The 17,841-nt window shown below is 51.3% G+C and overlaps 4 protein-coding genes across 4 annotated transcripts; 1 reads left to right on the forward strand and 3 right to left on the reverse strand.

Moving 5' to 3' along the window:
* Window positions 1-838: 838 nt before the first annotated feature.
* STEHIDRAFT_109173 (uncharacterized protein) lies at window positions 839-3,784 on the reverse strand (the record flags this gene model as incomplete). Its single annotated transcript, XM_007301735.1, has 4 exons — window positions 839-889; window positions 964-1,961; window positions 2,037-2,836; window positions 2,916-3,784. The coding sequence occupies 4 exons, from the start codon at window positions 3,782-3,784 to the stop codon at window positions 839-841; spliced, it is 2,718 nt and encodes a 905-aa protein (XP_007301797.1).
* Window positions 3,785-10,145: 6,361 nt separating this feature from the next.
* Window positions 10,146-11,263, reverse strand: STEHIDRAFT_52899 (PIN domain-like protein; the record flags this gene model as incomplete). Its single annotated transcript, XM_007301458.1, has 3 exons — window positions 10,146-10,709; window positions 10,797-11,040; window positions 11,103-11,263. 3 exons carry the CDS (start codon window positions 11,261-11,263, stop codon window positions 10,146-10,148), a joined length of 969 nt encoding a protein of 322 aa, XP_007301520.1.
* A 1,380-nt stretch (window positions 11,264-12,643) lies between these two features.
* Window positions 12,644-14,927, reverse strand: STEHIDRAFT_166827 (glycoside hydrolase family 16 protein). The gene is made up of 10 exons (XM_007301736.1): window positions 14,672-14,927; window positions 14,567-14,607; window positions 14,472-14,500; window positions 14,309-14,389; window positions 14,153-14,222; window positions 13,926-14,063; window positions 13,704-13,838; window positions 13,580-13,647; window positions 13,384-13,511; window positions 12,644-13,302 (listed from the first exon to the last, which is right to left on the reverse strand). The coding sequence occupies exons 1-10, from the start codon at window positions 14,752-14,754 to the stop codon at window positions 12,957-12,959; spliced, it is 1,119 nt and encodes a 372-aa protein (XP_007301798.1). The 5' UTR covers window positions 14,755-14,927; the 3' UTR covers window positions 12,644-12,956.
* A 301-nt stretch (window positions 14,928-15,228) lies between these two features.
* STEHIDRAFT_109176 (uncharacterized protein) lies at window positions 15,229-17,700 on the forward strand (the record flags this gene model as incomplete). Its single annotated transcript, XM_007301737.1, has 13 exons — window positions 15,229-15,318; window positions 15,371-15,499; window positions 15,710-15,809; window positions 15,880-15,922; window positions 16,048-16,186; window positions 16,246-16,342; window positions 16,414-16,515; window positions 16,605-16,672; window positions 16,837-16,953; window positions 17,033-17,187; window positions 17,395-17,461; window positions 17,505-17,558; window positions 17,596-17,700. The coding sequence occupies 13 exons, from the start codon at window positions 15,229-15,231 to the stop codon at window positions 17,698-17,700; spliced, it is 1,266 nt and encodes a 421-aa protein (XP_007301799.1).
* Between the last annotated feature and the right edge of the window lie 141 nt (window positions 17,701-17,841).

The following is a 17,841-nucleotide window of genomic DNA, read 5'->3' on the forward strand; positions in this document are numbered from 1 at the left end:
TCAGGCTCCATTAATTCTGACTCAGGCGCCTCCCATAACATAGTAAGAGCGGATCATGCATGGGGAGAACCAGAACACTAAGCAGAGGGCGAAGAGGTAAGGATGAGGGAAGGAAGGACGTGAGATGATTAGGGACAACCGAGACGCAGACGCGCGGGAAAGGAAGGAGCCCAACTTGCCATAGGAGGAAAGTTTGCTTGCCATAAAAGGAACTTGACTACACCCCCACTCTAAATTAGTAGTTTAGATAGGACCAGCCTAAACCAGTAACATTCCCAAGCCACGAATAAATAACCACTACCAACTACGCACATACATCATGATAGTAATATTACAGAATAAACAAGAATCATCATACTTATCCATAATCCGATCCGCTGCAGACGGTATCGTATTTATTGTGTTGTACAACAGACTCCGCATTCTGTTACTTTTATAATAGGCGAGACGCATCAAGACCCAAGTAAGTAAAAGAACGGACCGCAGGAGTCGCAGACTCATAAGTAATAACATATGCATGCAGAGGCGGGAAAGAACGAAACCGGAGGAAAACCTAACATAAACACCAACGCACGGAGAGACCGACACGATATGAAATAAAGAGAGAAAGGCAAAACGAAACGAACAATTACAACGAGCTCAATCTGCGAATAGCGACGAGAATAACAGCGATTATACAGCGGTAGTACACACAACAGCAAATGGGCAGATCCGAGAAAGAACCTCATGTACAGAGATACGCAAATGCGAGATTATATCGACGAGCCCCAAGATACTTTATCTAAAATGACGATCGTGGCACAAGTGGCAAGTGACGGGAACGGGAAGTAGACCCAGGTCAGTTGTAGGCCCAGAATCCCGGAACAGGCCCAGGCATACGGCCTTTCCACTACGGACATCAACCAAAGCCATCATCATCAGCGTCTGGATTGAAGCATAATACAACCTAGCCTAGGAACTCACCTGAGTAGGATGATAGGAACAATTCACGGCGAAGTCCTGACCATGCTCCCCATCCACCTCCATTCCTCTCGGAACACTCTCTTCCTCATCAGCACTCTCCTCATCCTCTCCGTCCCTCACAACCCTCATCCCGAACCCAACGCTCCAGTCATACTCGCCCATCCCACAATATGTTCCACACTCCTCCCTCGTCATCTTCTCTGCATACTGTCCGCCAGTCTTCAACCACTCCGCATTACTCCATCCCGCCAGACTCTTGGGAATCCATGCCGTCGCCGTTGCAGTGACCGTCAACACACCCTCAAGCTCGCCATTCTCCCCATTCGACACACCACTCCTCCGCTTCAAATCCTCATCCGACCGACTTCGACTCCTCATCCGCATCCGCGTACTCGCAGACGTCCTCCCCAACAACGTCCCTACGGACCCTGTGCGAGTCCGAGTCGACCTCGACGTCCCAAACAACTTCCCAAAATGATGACCCGCATCCCTCACATTCTTCACCACCCCAAACGGGCTCGGCCACTGGCTCAAAGGCGGGAAATTCGAGGCGGCAGACGGAGACTCGGGATCATTTTGCTCCGACTTGAGCGCTGGGAGGCCGTGCTTGGAATCGGAGGCGGAAGTGGAGGTGGCGAGACGAGAGATCATCGGTGATGGGGATGAAGAGCCGGTTCGGATCGTCAGAGGCGAGGTCAACAACGTCCGTTTCCGCGTCCTCAACGGAGGACCCTCGATCGCTCTCGGCGGTGATGAGGCAGTTTCGGTGGCAAAAGGTGACGCGACGTCGTCTTCGTCCTCCATCGACAATCCAGGCGAGCCAGAGATCTCCTTCGACTTGGACCTGAACAGAGCAGAGAATGCATCTGTCTTGCAGTTCTTGCGCGGTATCGGCGTCGTCTCTGGGAAATCTGGCAGTCCGTGCGTGCGTAGGTGACGCTTCGCGTTCGAACGCACAGCGAACGATTTATCGCATCCGTCGACCGGGCACTCGAACGCTGTAAGCAAGCGAATAACGGCGTCAGTTATGTTCGCTTGATAGACGGTTGTTCATGCGGAGTTCAGACACCTACGTTTAGCTCCAGTATGCGTGTTCATATGCGTGTCCCTCCCGCTCGGCCTCGGGAATGTCTTTTTGCAGAAATAACATTGATGCATCTTCGGCGGCTTCTTCAGCATCCCACGTCTCTTCCGACTGATCAAGTCCATCGCCGTCAGTGGCATGTCTGAGATACGGGAGGGACCGGGCGCGGGAAGAGCGGGCGAAGGCAGTGACACAACGTCGATCGAGGGACGACGAGAGTGTATTCCGTTCGAGTCGGACATGACATGGGAATCTGAGTCGGTGTATGTTGAAGCTTGAGCTTGGACCTTGGCCTCGGAGTATGGAGGAATCTCTGGTGAACCGGCGTCTGAGTGAGAAGATGTATAGAACGAGTCCGAGGAGGCCTGGCTACTCGGAAAGATGAATGGTTGGTCGGACGGGTATGAACTCGAGGCCTGAGTATCCTGACTGCTGGGAAAGACGAAAGGTTGGTCCAAGGGGTCCGATGACGAGCCGATGTCCGCGGCGGAAGGTGAAGCTTGAGAGACCTGAGATAACGAAGGAGGAGAAGAAAGTCCTGTTCCGGATACGGCATGAGAAAATCCGAAGTTGGTAGACCCAGGATTAGATATCGGTGACGTCCCCGAGGGTGAGTCCGAGCCGTAGTTCTGAGGGACAGGGTTGGCACTGATCGTGCAGCCGTTGAGAAGGCTCTGATCTGACGCTGTGACGGAGTTCGAATTTGAAGAGGTGTGGGCGCGTGAGATGTCCATGAGATGCGACGTCTGAGACAGAGACGAAGGTGGTGGTTGTGTGGGTGTATCATCGCTAGAGAAAGTGAGGAAAAGAAAGACGAGGTAGTAAGTATTCAGTCAAAACATACGCAAATGGACGTTGAAAAACAGACCTCATAGACAGAAACTTCGGCGGTGAACGCCTCTGAGGTGTTGGCATAAACAGCTCCGGTGAGGACGACGCTGGTCCCTCCGTCGACGTCGACGACAAGGCGAAACTCGCGTCATAAGATCCCGATGAGGCAGGGTACGTCGCAGACATCGGCGCCGACGACGTCGCAGAGTTGTAGGGGTCGCAGTAGCTCTCAGGCTCCATGGCTGAAGGAAGTGGCGCGGCGTAAGCCCAGTTCGGCATGAATGACGACGGCAAGTCTAAGGGGGACCACTCGACGGTGGTTGGCGGCTGGTGGAAGTTATGCTGGGCGCACTCGGATGAGTCCGGTACGACGATGCTGAGCTGTGGTCTCTGCGTAGAAGTCACGGGCGCAGGGAGTTTGCTTGCTGAGAAGAGTACAGAGGCGAGATTATCGAACGTATGAGTGTCTGCGTCAGTCGTCCCCGAGTTATAACTCGGCGAGGGGCCTGCCACTTCGGCATGCTGGGATGGAGACGCGGCATGCATGGTGTCAAACCATGGCTGAGGATGGAAGAAAGTGTCGGTGGACTGAGAGTCATGATTAGGAACCGGTTGTGGCGCCGACTGGGTGAAATCCTGGCGTGGCCCGGAAAGCGCCGAGGATGGATGTACGAACGTGTCGTAGTACTCGTAATCGGGCTGGATATACGACTCGGAGTTTTGGACCGAGGCATGGTGAGGAGAACGATGACCTTGCTGGGTAGAAGTAGAATCTGGAGGAGACTCAGAAGGAGGAGAGGATGCCGAAGGAGGCGAAGGATAAACGAGTTCGCCCATGATACTATCGGTGGAGTCCGAATCCTGGGTGGGTGGCGAAACGTATTGCTGGTGGGCGGTATACTCCATGGAGGGTATCAACGTTCGGTATCAAGCGTACGTATGAACGTGAGAACGAGTTTCAAAGCGAGCCTAGAGACACAAAAGCCAGAGAGCCGGGCCAGCGACGTGAATGATGCTTAGTCACAAAAATAGACCAGAAGCACCGAGAAGGATATCTGGCTCGAACTGTGCAAGAGCGTATTCACGACTGCCAGGTAGACCATCGAAGTGCACTCTCGCCACACAACACTCTCATGAGCTGAGCAGAGGTGACTCGAGTGGGAGAGTGATGGGCCACATGAGAGTTATGACTACAGTCTAGCACATCCAGATATCGGTACGAGGAGGAGGACGTACTATTGGAGCGGACTGTGAGCTGGAGGCAGGCTAGCCGGAGGCGAAAGGGGAGGGGGAGTCATTCCTGGAATGTGCGATAGGATTATATACATACCCATCTTCGTTTATGGACACTACTGCCCTCCACGGCGTACCCGGAAAGGAAGGCTGTCGTCAGCAGGCAGTTCGGGCTCGGGCTCCGGCCAGGCGTGGTATTGTAATCACCAAGGAGCGGCTTTTGACATGGGCATAGGCATCACCACATCGCTCGATCGAGCGTTCCTTCTCCCTCTTTCGCACAGACGACGCAAATATAACGTCACGTCCATCTCCACGGCAAGCTCTCGTGTGACCGTACCGCGAATAGTATTGCCTTCAAGCAGCGTGAATGCATAAAAGTAGAGGGATAAAGGTCACCGAAGAGGACTGGCGTTGCGCCACGATGATGATGAACGCCTTTGTGGCGCAACACGGCTCCAAGTTCGTTCAATGTAGTAACTCGCCTCTCCGGTCCGGACCATGCAGAACCAACACACTGGCGCAGAAGTGCAGACACAATGCAGATCATCTCGAGAAGCATCGATCCTGAAGAGGTCCATCACGATCTCTCTGCCACGAACATACATCCGATGTTTCTCAACTCAGTCGAAGACCTGCCACCGGCAATTAATCTCCCAGATCGACCCCTCCGGCGTATAGGACGAGGTCGTCGAGGACTTGAAGGTGACAACTCTGCGGGGCTCGTGGAGCAAGTAGTTGATATTGATGAAGGTTGAGTTGGGGACATTACGCCGCTAGGAGCATACTCCTTCTGTCAGCGGTCGTAACGAGGCTTCTCAGCATGGTGACACAGAGTTTGAGGTTAAAGGCTGCTAGATATCCTAGCCTCTGCATGTGCATCATCAAGCCCAAACTCGAAGAAAGTTATGTGTACCCCGTATTTAAGGACTCACCTCTCCACTGGCATGCGGTCCTTGTGTACCTCAGGTTCTGAGCGGGCTGGACTTGTAACTCGAATCGAATCAGGCCGTGTCGCCTAGCGTATCACTTCCCTGCCTCGAATGGGAGGAAAGAGAAGCCAAAGAAAGGTATTCGGCAACCTCGGGGGACATGTGAGCACATTGAACACCGTTGAATGAGGAAAAAGAACTCACAAGCCGACAGCACCACGGTCTCTTCAATACTAAAAACAAGGTTGTCGATATTGAAATAATTAAATGGATCTGAAGAAATGAACAAGTTGCTGTTGTCGCTGTCAGCTCCCTGTCGACGTCCAGTTCAAATCTGCCAATCTAACTCCGGAAAATCTCGCCTTATGGCCCGATATCAGAATCTGAACAGAAACACGGCCCCCGACGCCAGCCTGCGGGTAATTCTGTGAATGCCTCGGCAGTCACCCGTTGTAGAATGTCGAGATTCGTGGCCAGAAACCACCGTTCCATTCGATTGCCTAAGTACCTCGCCCGAGGGCCCCACAACGCCCCACCACCTTTGCTTCGATGTCCAACGTCCAACATCCAACGCTCCAATACAGGCCTCTAGTGGCTCCTTTGCGCCAAAACCGTTGATGTATGCATATGTCTTTCGAGGTACTGTACTTACCAGTCCTCGGGATCACACCGTCACAACAAGGACGGAAAATCTGGGACACGAAGCAGCGTGCGAGTGCATTGCGTCCGTTATCTCCGCACCTCGGAGCGATAATGAGTTGCTGTTGGAGTGTTCTGTGAGAAGCAAGGGAGAAGTCAGTAAGGAGGCATCAGCTCGCGAGCTTGTTTGAAGAGCGCAATCGACTGAGTGACTGACTGGAAGGCAGGAATTGCACAACGGCTTGGAAGACGACGCGTTGGGCTTGAAGCTTGAAGCATGATGGGAAAATGACGTACGATCGTGGCGGTCACCGGCCAATGTTCACATCGATGATGCTGTGTCAGCGTAAATATACGATGAAGAAGCAAAGTCCGTGATCTAGAGGTCGCAATCGCGTCGATGAACCATGATGGTGTCTGTATCTGGACAACGCCACGGCAGGACGCAACACTGAAAGAGAAGCACAACTTCCATGAGCCCAGAAAAAAACAGAGAGACAGATCAACCCAGAACGAATCACTATAACCTTTCGGGAAAAGAAAAACACCGTAAGTAAAACCCGTCTGAAATTTGAACCATCGGAAGTCGTCGTGATCACTGATCTCGAGCTCGTCAGATAGACAAGAGCCATCAGTGCTCAGTAGCATCCGGGATTTGGACTCGGAGCTCGAACACTGACACCGACATGTAGAATTGATACACCGTGCTCGGCCGCCGGGACCCTCGATTTTTCTTGAGATTCGAGAATTGAGATCAGTCGGGACTGTATTAGATATAGACAGACATGTTGGATGTTATTGAGAACCGGATATTCGTCCCGACTACTGAGTTGCATTCTGAGGAGAGGCTGAAGATGACCGGTCTAAGTTGAAATGCGACCGAATGAAGCGCATTCCGGAAGACTTGTGATGGCCTATACAGTAGAAAATAAGGTTGGTCGTCAAGAGATTTGAATGAGAAGTACTGCATATGACACTGACTTGCCTGTGTTTGCGTGGATCTCCAGCTCGGATGCTGAGTACTTCAGTCTGCTCTTGCCTACTGGTACTATCCTAAGGCAATTGCCATTCTATTTACCAGAGGCAAACCTCAGCAAGATCGTGCGAGACAGGTGTGCCCATACGGTGCAGAGTTCAGTAGCCCCGTTCAAAGTTCGTGTTCCGCCGTGACCGTGGGCAGCAGCACAATCAGCAGTTGAAGGCAAAGGAATCTATTATCGGCGCGTCGGACAGGTCCATCCGAAGTCCTGAATACGATCTACCTATTAGGAGTAAAATTACGTCCTTGAAGTGGGTGAGCGTCGAAATTGAGTTCAAGTTCTAAACGTTCAAGTTACATAACATTTTGAAGGGTCGAACTCCGAAGGGCCGGTGAAGAAACTGCTTGCCGAGCGAAAAGATAACAAAACCAAGTTGGACTCACCACCTGTCATCAATCCATCTCTGCTGGTACTGCGTCGGGCTCGTTCTGAATCGACCTCGAGAACGATCCTGAACAAACACTCGGAGTTTTCGCCGGAGGGTTGGGCCGGAGGGCCGGCAACAGGCGAGCCCGATGAGTTGGCGCACTCATTCAAGCCACCTCACGGTGTCCTCTCCTCGTCCTCACCTATTTCTGTTTCCACGATTCCTCTCGCTGCGACGACCACTACACTTGTGAGGAATGATCTGGTCAGATACATGTGCGGCATATCATATCATATCATATTATATACACATGTATCATCATAACTGGATGCAATAGAGAACTGGAGAGAGGTACAACAAAGCTAGAATATCGAGACGTTATATTACAGAGAGCGATGCAAATGCGACGATGGGAGGGTCGATGTTCCGTAGTATTTGATTGCCGGATGGTGTGTGATGGATAAGGCAAGGCAGCGAGACGGTGGATAGGTGGTGTCAGTGGAGGAAGAGTGGTAAGCCCGTGAGGTTTGAAGTTTCCAAGTCGAACGAAGTTGCTATCGTTGTTCGGTATTCAAGGCCATTGTCATCCGGGACCTCTGTATAAGAAGATAGAAAAATAGACCGTCAGATTTCCTGGAGAGATGACATAGAAATGACCTGAAATCCACTCACCTGAACCTAGCCAACTGATCTCTAAACGTAAATGCATCCCCATCCTCATCGCCCTTCAGACTACCACGACTTTGAGCTCTCGAGATAGTCTTAGTCTCCTTGAACGCCAGCGACGTCCGACTCGAGCTCTTTCCCTTACCAGCCTGTCCCATACTCATGGACCCGGACACCTTTAACCCCGTAGCCGAAAGTTTCGGCAGGATGGGATCTCTAGATTTGGACTTCGAAGCAGGTGTAGCCAATTTACCCGAGCTGGTGAGTTTGGTTTGTATGGCGCCGGCGCGACTTTGGGCCTTGAGAGAGGGAGCAGATTGGGGACGGATGAGTTTGGATGTGGAAGGTTTGTGCATCCCATTGGGAGTTATGGTCGTCTCGCGGCGGCGAGGTGGAGCCCTGTGTGCCTATATATCATCGAGAGGATAATAAATGTAGTCAGCAAGGCGAGTCGAAAACCAGACTATATATAAAGCCTACCATAGGCGTTGCGAACTTGCCACCGCCACCGCCACCAGCCCCGCCATCATACCCAAACTTCTTACGCCACCCCTGCGCAACCGCATCCTGCCTCTTCTTGAAGTCCTCCAAAACACTCGACTCCACGCCACCATCCAGCTCCCCCTTCAAATCAATCTCCTCGTCTATCCAGTCGCCGTCCAGCCCGCTCGGAGAGTCCCGGAGTCCAACGCCCAGGTCTTGGCTAGACGAAGCTTGACCCTGCCTCTGCCCAAGGCCAAACGACGGAGTGGGGATAGGTATAGGCGTCGAGGGACCCGGCGTCCCAGATGAAGCCGTACTCCCGAAGGAGCACTGTGGCGCCTCACCGTCTACTACCTCGTCGTCCTCGCCGTCATTAAAAGCCCCTCTCAGGTCTAATCCTCCTTCATCTGGCTTGGGGGTGCTCTTCGTACGGCCCCCACCTGGCTTTCCCTGACTGAAAACCCCAAAATCCAACGGAACGACTTTCTGCAGCAGTACCCCTCGATGCACATTCGCCTTCGATGAAGTCACTTTCCCCACATCCGACCTGTCCACCGCAGGACTCGACAAGATATCCGCTCCGCAGAATAAATCGTCTTCTTCCTCTTCCGGCGTTCTCTCCCCATCCTCATCCTGCTCGTGTGATGAGTTGTGAGGCTGGCTAGGGCGACGAATATATGTGCCCCCGGGTCTCGCAGGCGAAGATAAATCCGGTGTAGACTCCCTCGACCTGCCCGACGGTCCAGGTGATATATATCCATCTTCTTGCTCCACCGGATCCTCAGGCTCCGGGAATTCCATGTCCATTTCAACATCCGCGCCTGCGTCCGATGGGCTCGAAGTCGGCGATGATGGGAGATCGTCGTACGTAGAAACATCCTTTGGAGGAGAGGCCGGCGTAGGGACGAAGGAGGAAGTAGAGATGGAGGTTACCGTGTTCGCTTCAAGATAGCCTGGAGCTGAGTGTCGTGGACGCGAGGGCCCGGATATCGCAGCGGCTGCAAAGAACTTGCTCACAGACGACTTCGGTTTCGATTTACCGGGTGAGCGATGAGGGTGATGATGCTGGTGTTGATGTGAGCGTGATGGAGACGAAGGCGTGACAGGACTCGGCGGGATGTTCTCAATCTCCCTGGCATCTTTCTGTTCTTCCAGGTTCTCCAACTGGTCTGGATGAGATGTTGGTTTCTCCGCGTCTGCGTCCTCCTCATCCTCCCGTTTGGAACGTTTGGCGGCAACAGATTCGTACATGACCTCTGCGAGGGTGCGTTTTCCGCTCGAGCGCCCTGCGATGACTTTCTTCGTGGGGGCGACCATGGAGATAGGTTCTGTCGTGCCTTTACGTTTAGTTGGTGACTCAGGCCTCGGACCTATGAGAACAGAAGGGAGGATACTCGTCAGACTATGCTCAGGTGGTCTCACATATCCCACATAAGAGGTGAGGTCAAGATTAGACGACGAATAAATGCATTGTCAATCAGATATGATGAGATAACATTGTACAGGAACTCGAGACTATGCAAGTAGTCGAATTGTCAAGATGACCAGGACCCCCACAAAAATGATGACGAGAGCGGAAGTGGGAAGGGAGGGGTATCGTGACGATACTGGAATGGGAGGAGGTTCATGTATAGACGAAGACGAACCGAAGAAGTTGAAGATAGATTCGGCCTTGGCCTTCTCGGGCATCTTTCCTTTGGTCTTCGCGGAGCGATTGTGGTCATACGAGTTGTTGAGAGATTTAAACGCGAGAGGGCTGTATGAGGGATTGATGTCCTCCATGGGCAGACGCGAAATGGGGCAAGCATCCCCTCTTGCTATCCTCTTGGCCAGCTCTGGTAGGATATCCCTGTGTAAATTGTAGCACTATCAGCGTCCTACGCCCCGAGGATATCCTAAGTGCAGACTCACTCTCCAATATACGCCATATCCTCCTCACTCCATACGTCCCCCTCCGGTATTTCCGCCAAACACACCAATGCCTCCACAGTGGGATCATAAACCCTCTGATGTAAAAACACCTTCTCTGCCCTCTTGAACATAGCCTCATATCCCCTGGGGACCTCCTTTTTTCCTTCCAATCTCAACGCCCTGACCACCTTCTCCCACTTTCCGTGTTTTCTCAACAACGTCCACGCCGTCTTCAACCCCACACCGGGCACACTCGGCAGATAATCGCATCCGCTCAAGATCGCCATGGCCCGAAACTCGACGTCAGACCAGCCTTGGAGGGAGAGCCCGTTGGAGAAGGGAGACGTAGCGGTGACGGAGGAGAACTGTGAGCGCGAGATTGAGGTGATTGTTGCGTTGACGGAGTCAAGTTTGAAGTGAACGTTCTGGCAGCCGAAGACAAGGAGGTCGGAGTCTTCGGTAATTATCCCTTGAACGACACCTTGGCGTTCGAGGTAGGCAAGTTGGGCGTCGGCTTCGTAGGGAGCGACGATGTAAGGGACATTCTCGGCTTTCAGAGCCTGTTGACAAGACAGAAGATGTAAGACGCGGCAGTATCCTGTCAGACGTGTCACTTATGTAAGAGAGGACGGATGGGAAAGGCAGACCTTGATGAGCTGGTAAGCCATCTGAGGGGTGACGTCCACACATTTGGTGTAGAAGTCCCTCGCTTGACTATGTCTCCCCTGTGCAGCGAGAACATTTCCCCTTTCGAGATTCTCCTGCCTTCGCTGCTGCCTATCAGTCTCCGTACCACGCTTCGCGGGCAAAGGTCCACCGTCGAAAACGAGATAGGGCGTGATCCCGTAATGCTGAAGTAGTCGAACATTTTTCATAGCATACTCCACATACCTATCAGAACATAAGTGCATAAGACTACCAGGTCAGATTACGATGGAAATGAAGGAGCTCACTTCGACGTGTTCTTCCCCGTCGCCAATTCCGTCGCGCATGTATACGACCCTCTATGCAACCAAACATACCCATCCACCGCCAACGTCTGCCCTTGAAACTCGCTCAAATGTCTCTGCACCTGGATAGACTTGAGCAACGGAAGCAGACCAGAGATACCCATAGCGTTTCTGAATGGCCTGATGCTGAGCTTTCTCGGTTACAGAAAAATCAAGGAAAATTAGGAGTGGTCGTCCAGGTCGAAGAGGTCAAAGGAAGAGAGCAAGACGTTAGCATGTGTCAGGGGACTGTCCACGAATTATATATGTATGGCGGGCAAGAACAAAAGAGGCGTTGGCGTCGTTCGCAACGACGAGCAGAAAGCGAGTGGACACGGAGGCTATATCACACACCAGATCCTTGTGTCGATGGAGACAGGCGAAGATGCAGGTGCGGACGCGACCATGTGCGAGCGCGTTTTCGTTGAACGGTTCTCACGCGTACGGTTGCCACAGAGTTCACGGTCTGTTGACGCGCGTCGCGCGTTCGAGCCATTCTCATGCTCGCCAATCCTGTGCCCCTCTGACCGATTTTCTGAATCATTCTCTGCTGTTATGAAGCCTCATGGGCCATTAGGATGCTCGTGAATGCGTATCCAATGACATCCATCCCTTTTTATGTAGTATAAACCGACTTCAGGCTACGAAAACGCACAAAACGCATTCAGCGGGCAAAAAAAGCTAAAAAAAGACATTGCCGGATCCGGGATGCACCCCGGAGGTGGCCCAGCCGCAACCCGCCGCATGGGACCCGCCACACCGCTTCAACTTACTCTTCTTCCAAGTACTTGGTGGACTGGTCTCATTGAATTCACTGGGGAAACTATAGGTAGGTATGTTATTTGTGATGTGTCTATACCCAGACGTAGCTTCGGATCATCGTATGCACGATCGAAGACACTGTTCTGGTTTGGTCGCGACAATCGAGTTGAACGCGGCACCTTAGACTCCTACACTCCTCGTAACGAGTAATAGATACAATGGATGGGCCACCTTGCGGGTCTCCTTATATGCACGGTAAATTTTATATAGCATATATATTTCCTGGGCCATTTGATGCGTGGCAGCTTCAGTCCTGGATTTGGGCCACTGGATTGCCACACCACACGAGAGACCGGAGTGGATACCGACGCCGTCTCGTTTCCGGCCGACCTCCGGGATATCCCGGATTTTTTTGGGGCTGGCCGAAATGCGATTTCGGGCTCCTGTGGTATCGGTTTGTGCTCTACGCAGCAGATATGAATTATGGAGACCAAATGAGCTATTCAAAGCACTTCTGGGTTCTCCAAAATGTGAAAATCAGCGCAGGAGAGGCACAAATCGAAGTTTGACATGGTCTGCATTCGAGCAGCGCGAACGCGCGACGCGCGTCAACAGACCGTGAACTCTGTGGCAACGGTACACGCGATGCGCCACCGCGGTTTTGGTTCGTCGACGCGACGCGTTTGTTTGTCCCTTGTTTGTCCCTCCTTTCAGGCCTTGGTCTCTGCGACATTCGGTTTTGTAGGTGGTCAAGGTCTACGCATATGACCTACATGTTCTCGCGTGCACGTTGGATTACGACGGAGAGTACTAGTCGGGACAGATCGGAGGGCGAGATCGTATCCTATTAACTTAATAAATGGATATGCATGGGTATCATCCAGAAAACAAAACGAATCCATGAATGCACAACATAGAAAGTAAAGGGACCAAGAAACGACCGGGGAATAGACGATGACAGTGAAGGAACAAGAAGATACGACAAAAAAAAACACAAAAGGGAACCATTCCGAGTGACAAAACAACAAACTTCCTCTTCACCGCGACTATCACCCCCTAGACCAAACCAACCATACCCAACAACACAGCACCCACAGCCCACCACACCCTCCTGCCCGCATCCTCTGCACCACCACCAACTCTGCCTGCCGCGTTCAACAAGATGCTCTTGTTCGAGAAGGACACGTCGGGAGTCATCGTTGTGGAATTCTCTCCGTATACGTAACTCGTAATGTTCGCGTCGGCATTTGATGGGCTCTGATCGTTGCACTGAACGGTGACGGAAGAGACGAGCGCGTAGAAGTGACCGGCGGAGGTGTAGTCTGAGTTGGTCCAGTCGATCATACCACCGGCCCATTCAATGGTGCCTTCAGCAGAGGTGTTGATGCCCGCGGGCCACAAACTGTTTTATGATACACAGGTAATGAGAAGGTTGTTGTGAGTTAAAAAAGGTTAGATGTGGGAAGGTTGAGACAAGGGGTACCTGAGTTGGATGCTCGAAGGTGTGTCGGGGTATTTGCTGACACCGTCCTCTTCATAATCAGTCCTCTTTAAGGTACGAACGGTCTGATTGTCGACCATGAAAGTCAATGTATCGGGTTGCCAATCAATCTATTTATCAAATATTCGCCTCAGTGAACTCTAGGTCGTCTACTAGAGGAAAGACTATGGATACTTACGGTGTAGTCGTGGTAGTTGCTGTACGTATCAGTAAGGCCGGTCGCGGTGCCACCGTGGCTGTCGGTAGCTACTCAGACGGGGTGATTAGAGTTAGGGTATGATGTATTATAACATGGAACATACGAATGTTTCCTTGCCAGAAGAAGTTGGTCTGGCCAGTCGTAGTGTTCGCACCGGGGAACTCCCAGTCAATCTCGTCTTTGATGTCAGACATGGTGATGAAGGCCGTGACGACGCCTGCCCAACGACCAGTCTTCACTGTCATCACACCGCATCGTTCAGTCATAAAGCACAGCATCAACATAAAAGTCAACGAAGAATGAGAGTGGAGGAATGGAAGCTCACGGCGTGTGGTGATCGTCCCGTAGTGCACATATCGAGTCGAAGACAATCGGGTGCCACCGCCCTCCTCGGTGAGGATCATAACTAGTTCTCCACCGTTTGCGTTCGTGTTCGTAACATTGCCCGTGTTCACGACCCAGTCTACGTAACAATGCAACCCCATTCCATCGCATAACATTCTCAGTAAGACGGTCGGAGTAGGATGACCGGTCAGAACGGTATGCACTCACCGTATTCCGTAGCATTCCCATCAAAGTCGGTAGAGTTGAGCATGATACGCGAGTTATCCGCAAAGGTGTGCTGTAAAAAACCGAAAAGAGTGACAAGGTTTGCACTGGTTAGCAACCGCCACATGGTAACATCGATGGTAGAGCAAGGGTGCATACGGTTGCGGATTGGCAGATGGGGTCCGGTTTGCAAGAATCGAGGCTGTGAGAGTAGAGAGGGTTGCACCCGCTCATACAGAACTGAATTCAAACGTTCACAGTCATAAACAATATGTTAGTGATTTTGCCACACTGCACTAAAAATAGGCATGAAGGGACGCACTGAGCCGGTACCACAGAAACCGTACGAGCCTTCGTAACGAAGTCGAGAAAGTCAAGGCCCTGTATATGCTCATTCAATATGTCGAAGGTACTCACTGCAGCACGGCGCACTCGACGGGCATAGATTGGTGATGTTGCTAGAATAACACAACCAGTTCGTCATGACCGCTCGGATATCCTCATTGAACGGGTACTACCCACCAGCTCTGCCCGCCCTGTGCATTGACAGCAGTGAAAGAGGCCAGCAAGGGAACCAGGACCAACAGCGCGGAGAATCGATTCATTGTTTGGCAGCCAAGTGGGTGTTTGTGCTTAAACGCAGTGGTTACTAGTCCAAAAGACCGTAGTTATGAAAGGATTGCCAGTGAGGTAGCGACCTAGGATTAGAACGAGTGTGGTTCCAGGATATGGAAGTCGACTTGAGTGAGGCCCTGCAAACTCGGGAGAGAAGGGAGAGGGATGAGGAAATTTCGGACGAGGAGACGAGAAGTTATAACAAGAGTCGGAGGTGCGGCAAGAGGCGACCAGGTTCAGAAAGTTCCCACACTAGAAACCCCGGATCACTCGCGTGGTGCACACGTGGAAGAACGCTCGGTGTGGCGCGCCCGGGCGAGGCCGCCGCGGGATGATCTCTGAGTCCTTCGCCTGCCTCTGCGTAAACATACCCTCCTGCGGGACTCCTGCAGTCCTGCTTGCTCCTTGACTCGCGTTCAATTTTACTGTATATGTATACCAGACACAACTAAGTAAATGAGACCATGAGCGACTGCTTGAAGCCCATAGTCGCTCCAGATAGTCTCGTGATTTTACTGAAAAAAGCAGCAGTGCCTCCCACCGCTCTACTAAGCGTGAGTGGTAGCTATGATCTCCTTTGCCGACCGCTCTTTCTCGTAATTATAGTTCTGGGGCGCTCACAGCAGCGTACATCGTACGACGTGGACGGAGGTGTATAATGTTCGCGGCTCTTCCGAATCTGTCTATTTCGGACACATCACCGGCAGGACTCCAATCCAATGCAATTACATCAAGGTGGACATATCTCATCTTCTGGAATGATGCTATTGTCATGGATCTCGGAGCTGGTGTACTGCATTCGAAATGCTGGTCTCGATTAACTGGGGATATTGAAAACGGGGATGATCACCAGCGCATCAGCAACCCGGGAAAGGGGAGTCATGTCGTGTCCATCCCCACGGTGTTCTATATTTTACTCCCAAACTCTTGACATCGTGCAGGTAGAATAATATGGATAACCCTATCGCTATCACACTCGAACGCGAGGTATTTCTGTCGCTCGAGATTCAAATGTCTTCAATCATCGTAGAGACAGTCACCTATGGTGCGTTTCATTGTCATCACTGAACGAGCCCAACGCGAAACTGAATCTCAGCGTTCGTCTGTCTCTCAAGGTCTATATGTCGGTATCTTCATGCTATCAACATACTCTATCGTGTGCGTCGAGAATTTTATAACTCCAATTCGGAAGAAATTGAAAGGATCATCAGCCAGAGAGGCTTCGATCGACGCGCAAACATATTGATGTTGTTGATCACGACCTGCATGTTCATCGTCGGAAGCTCTCATTGGGGCCTTTCTGTGCTATACACCATTCTGGACGTTCGAATTCAAAGCTACAGGCTCATAGAAGCCAATCCAACATATCCTTCCTCCCTGCTTTACACGCAAATCATTCAAGCATATCTGTCGTTTATAATGGTCTGTCGTCGGACCCGCATTTTTCTAGATTCCATCCTAACACGAGCGTTGTTTGACAGTACATTATGAACGATGCAGTTGTATTGTGGAGGGCGTGGTTATTATGCGGACGGACTGGCAGAAAGGCGATTTATATTGTGAGCGCGTTGACGCTGGGTGCGTTCTATTTTTACCCCATGAGTTCGACATGGCGACTGAGCATCACTGCTCAATGTTTCGCTTTCTAGCCGTTGAAATTGGCCTTTCAGTCTCCAGTATAGTTATGTTACCTCCAAACCGGGACTCTTTACTGCAGCAGATGACAGTAAACGGGAGCCCAGAAGAGCTCGGTACCTATCGAGTCCTCGTGCCATTCTACATAGCATGTTGCATCATCTTCTTCACAAATGCGTGGGCCACAACCATTGTTTCTTATCAGGCCTTGTAATCATTCTATTTTTCTATGTTGTACCCTCGATGACATTTTCTCGGCCGACAGGCAGCATCGTAAGCTCACCAAAGAATTCTACCCCTGGAGAGGAACTATAGTAATGAAGGTGCTTACCTTGCTTGTTGAGTCTGGGACATTATATTGTCTCGTCTGGGTGCGTTCACCATGAACCCGCTAAATTGCCACTTGTCATGATTTTTTTTATTTGATTTGATCGCAGGTTATATGCCTGACGCTCTTCCTGGCAAGAACAATAAACTCAAACGTCAACCATGATCCTTTTTCATGGGTAGAAGTATTCTACACAGACTGGAAACTCGTCATGAACCAAATCACGGTGAGCTATCACATTGGTTCATCAAGAGCTTCAGGTCTCTTTAAGGACTGATATGTGACATCTTATTACTTTCCTACAGGGTATATATCCCACGCTCATCGTCGTCCTAGTCTGCATGAAAAAGACGTTCCACGAAAATGTATCAGCTTCCCCGGTCAACGTATGGACGCCAAGCCGAATAGAAGATAAGGTCGTGATACCTGGTGCCGACCCTAGGCCTCAACATCGACCTCTGTCAGTACTCCCATTCTCAATGCCGCTAGTACGATGCTCGGGCGAGATCGATGCTGAGAGCGGCCAGCATGATCGACGCGACTCTTTACGAGCTGAGACATCTGCAATCTAGGAAGGGGCCTCGTTGTCTCGGTAAACTAACGCAGAGAGCTCCATGTCAGAGGAACGCGTTTCACTCGAGAAACAATACTTACGTCGTGTTTGAAGTGCTGAGGCGAACTCTCCGTCGATTTTTGTGGTCGAGGGCGACGAGCTGTACTACCAGAATTGTACAGTACCGCATTGAGTTTACAAAAGTAATACTTTTATGCTTCTAGACTGGCATCGGAGTCCGCGAACTGTACACGTACTTGCGGACCTTGTTCTCCTCTGTGAGTGGTTTGAACTTTGAAACACCGCCGGTTACAGCCGAGTAGTGGCCAAAACAATCTTGGTTACGCCACCTTTGAGGGCCACACGGCTTCAAACGAAAACTTGTTACAGCCGGTCATCGTAAATACAAAACAGCAATGAGCCTTCGTAGGAATTCACGCTGCTTTAAAACCCTGAAAACATAAGGGATAGCCCTGCAAGGACAACAAGAACAACAACCCTCAAAACTAAAAGATGTATGTATATCACTGGTCGGAGGAGGCCGGGGCCACTCTCACTGAG

The sequence above is a fragment of the Stereum hirsutum genome (genome assembly GCF_000264905.1).
Source record: "Stereum hirsutum FP-91666 SS1 unplaced genomic scaffold STEHIscaffold_4, whole genome shotgun sequence".
NCBI lineage: Eukaryota > Fungi > Basidiomycota > Agaricomycetes > Russulales > Stereaceae > Stereum > Stereum hirsutum.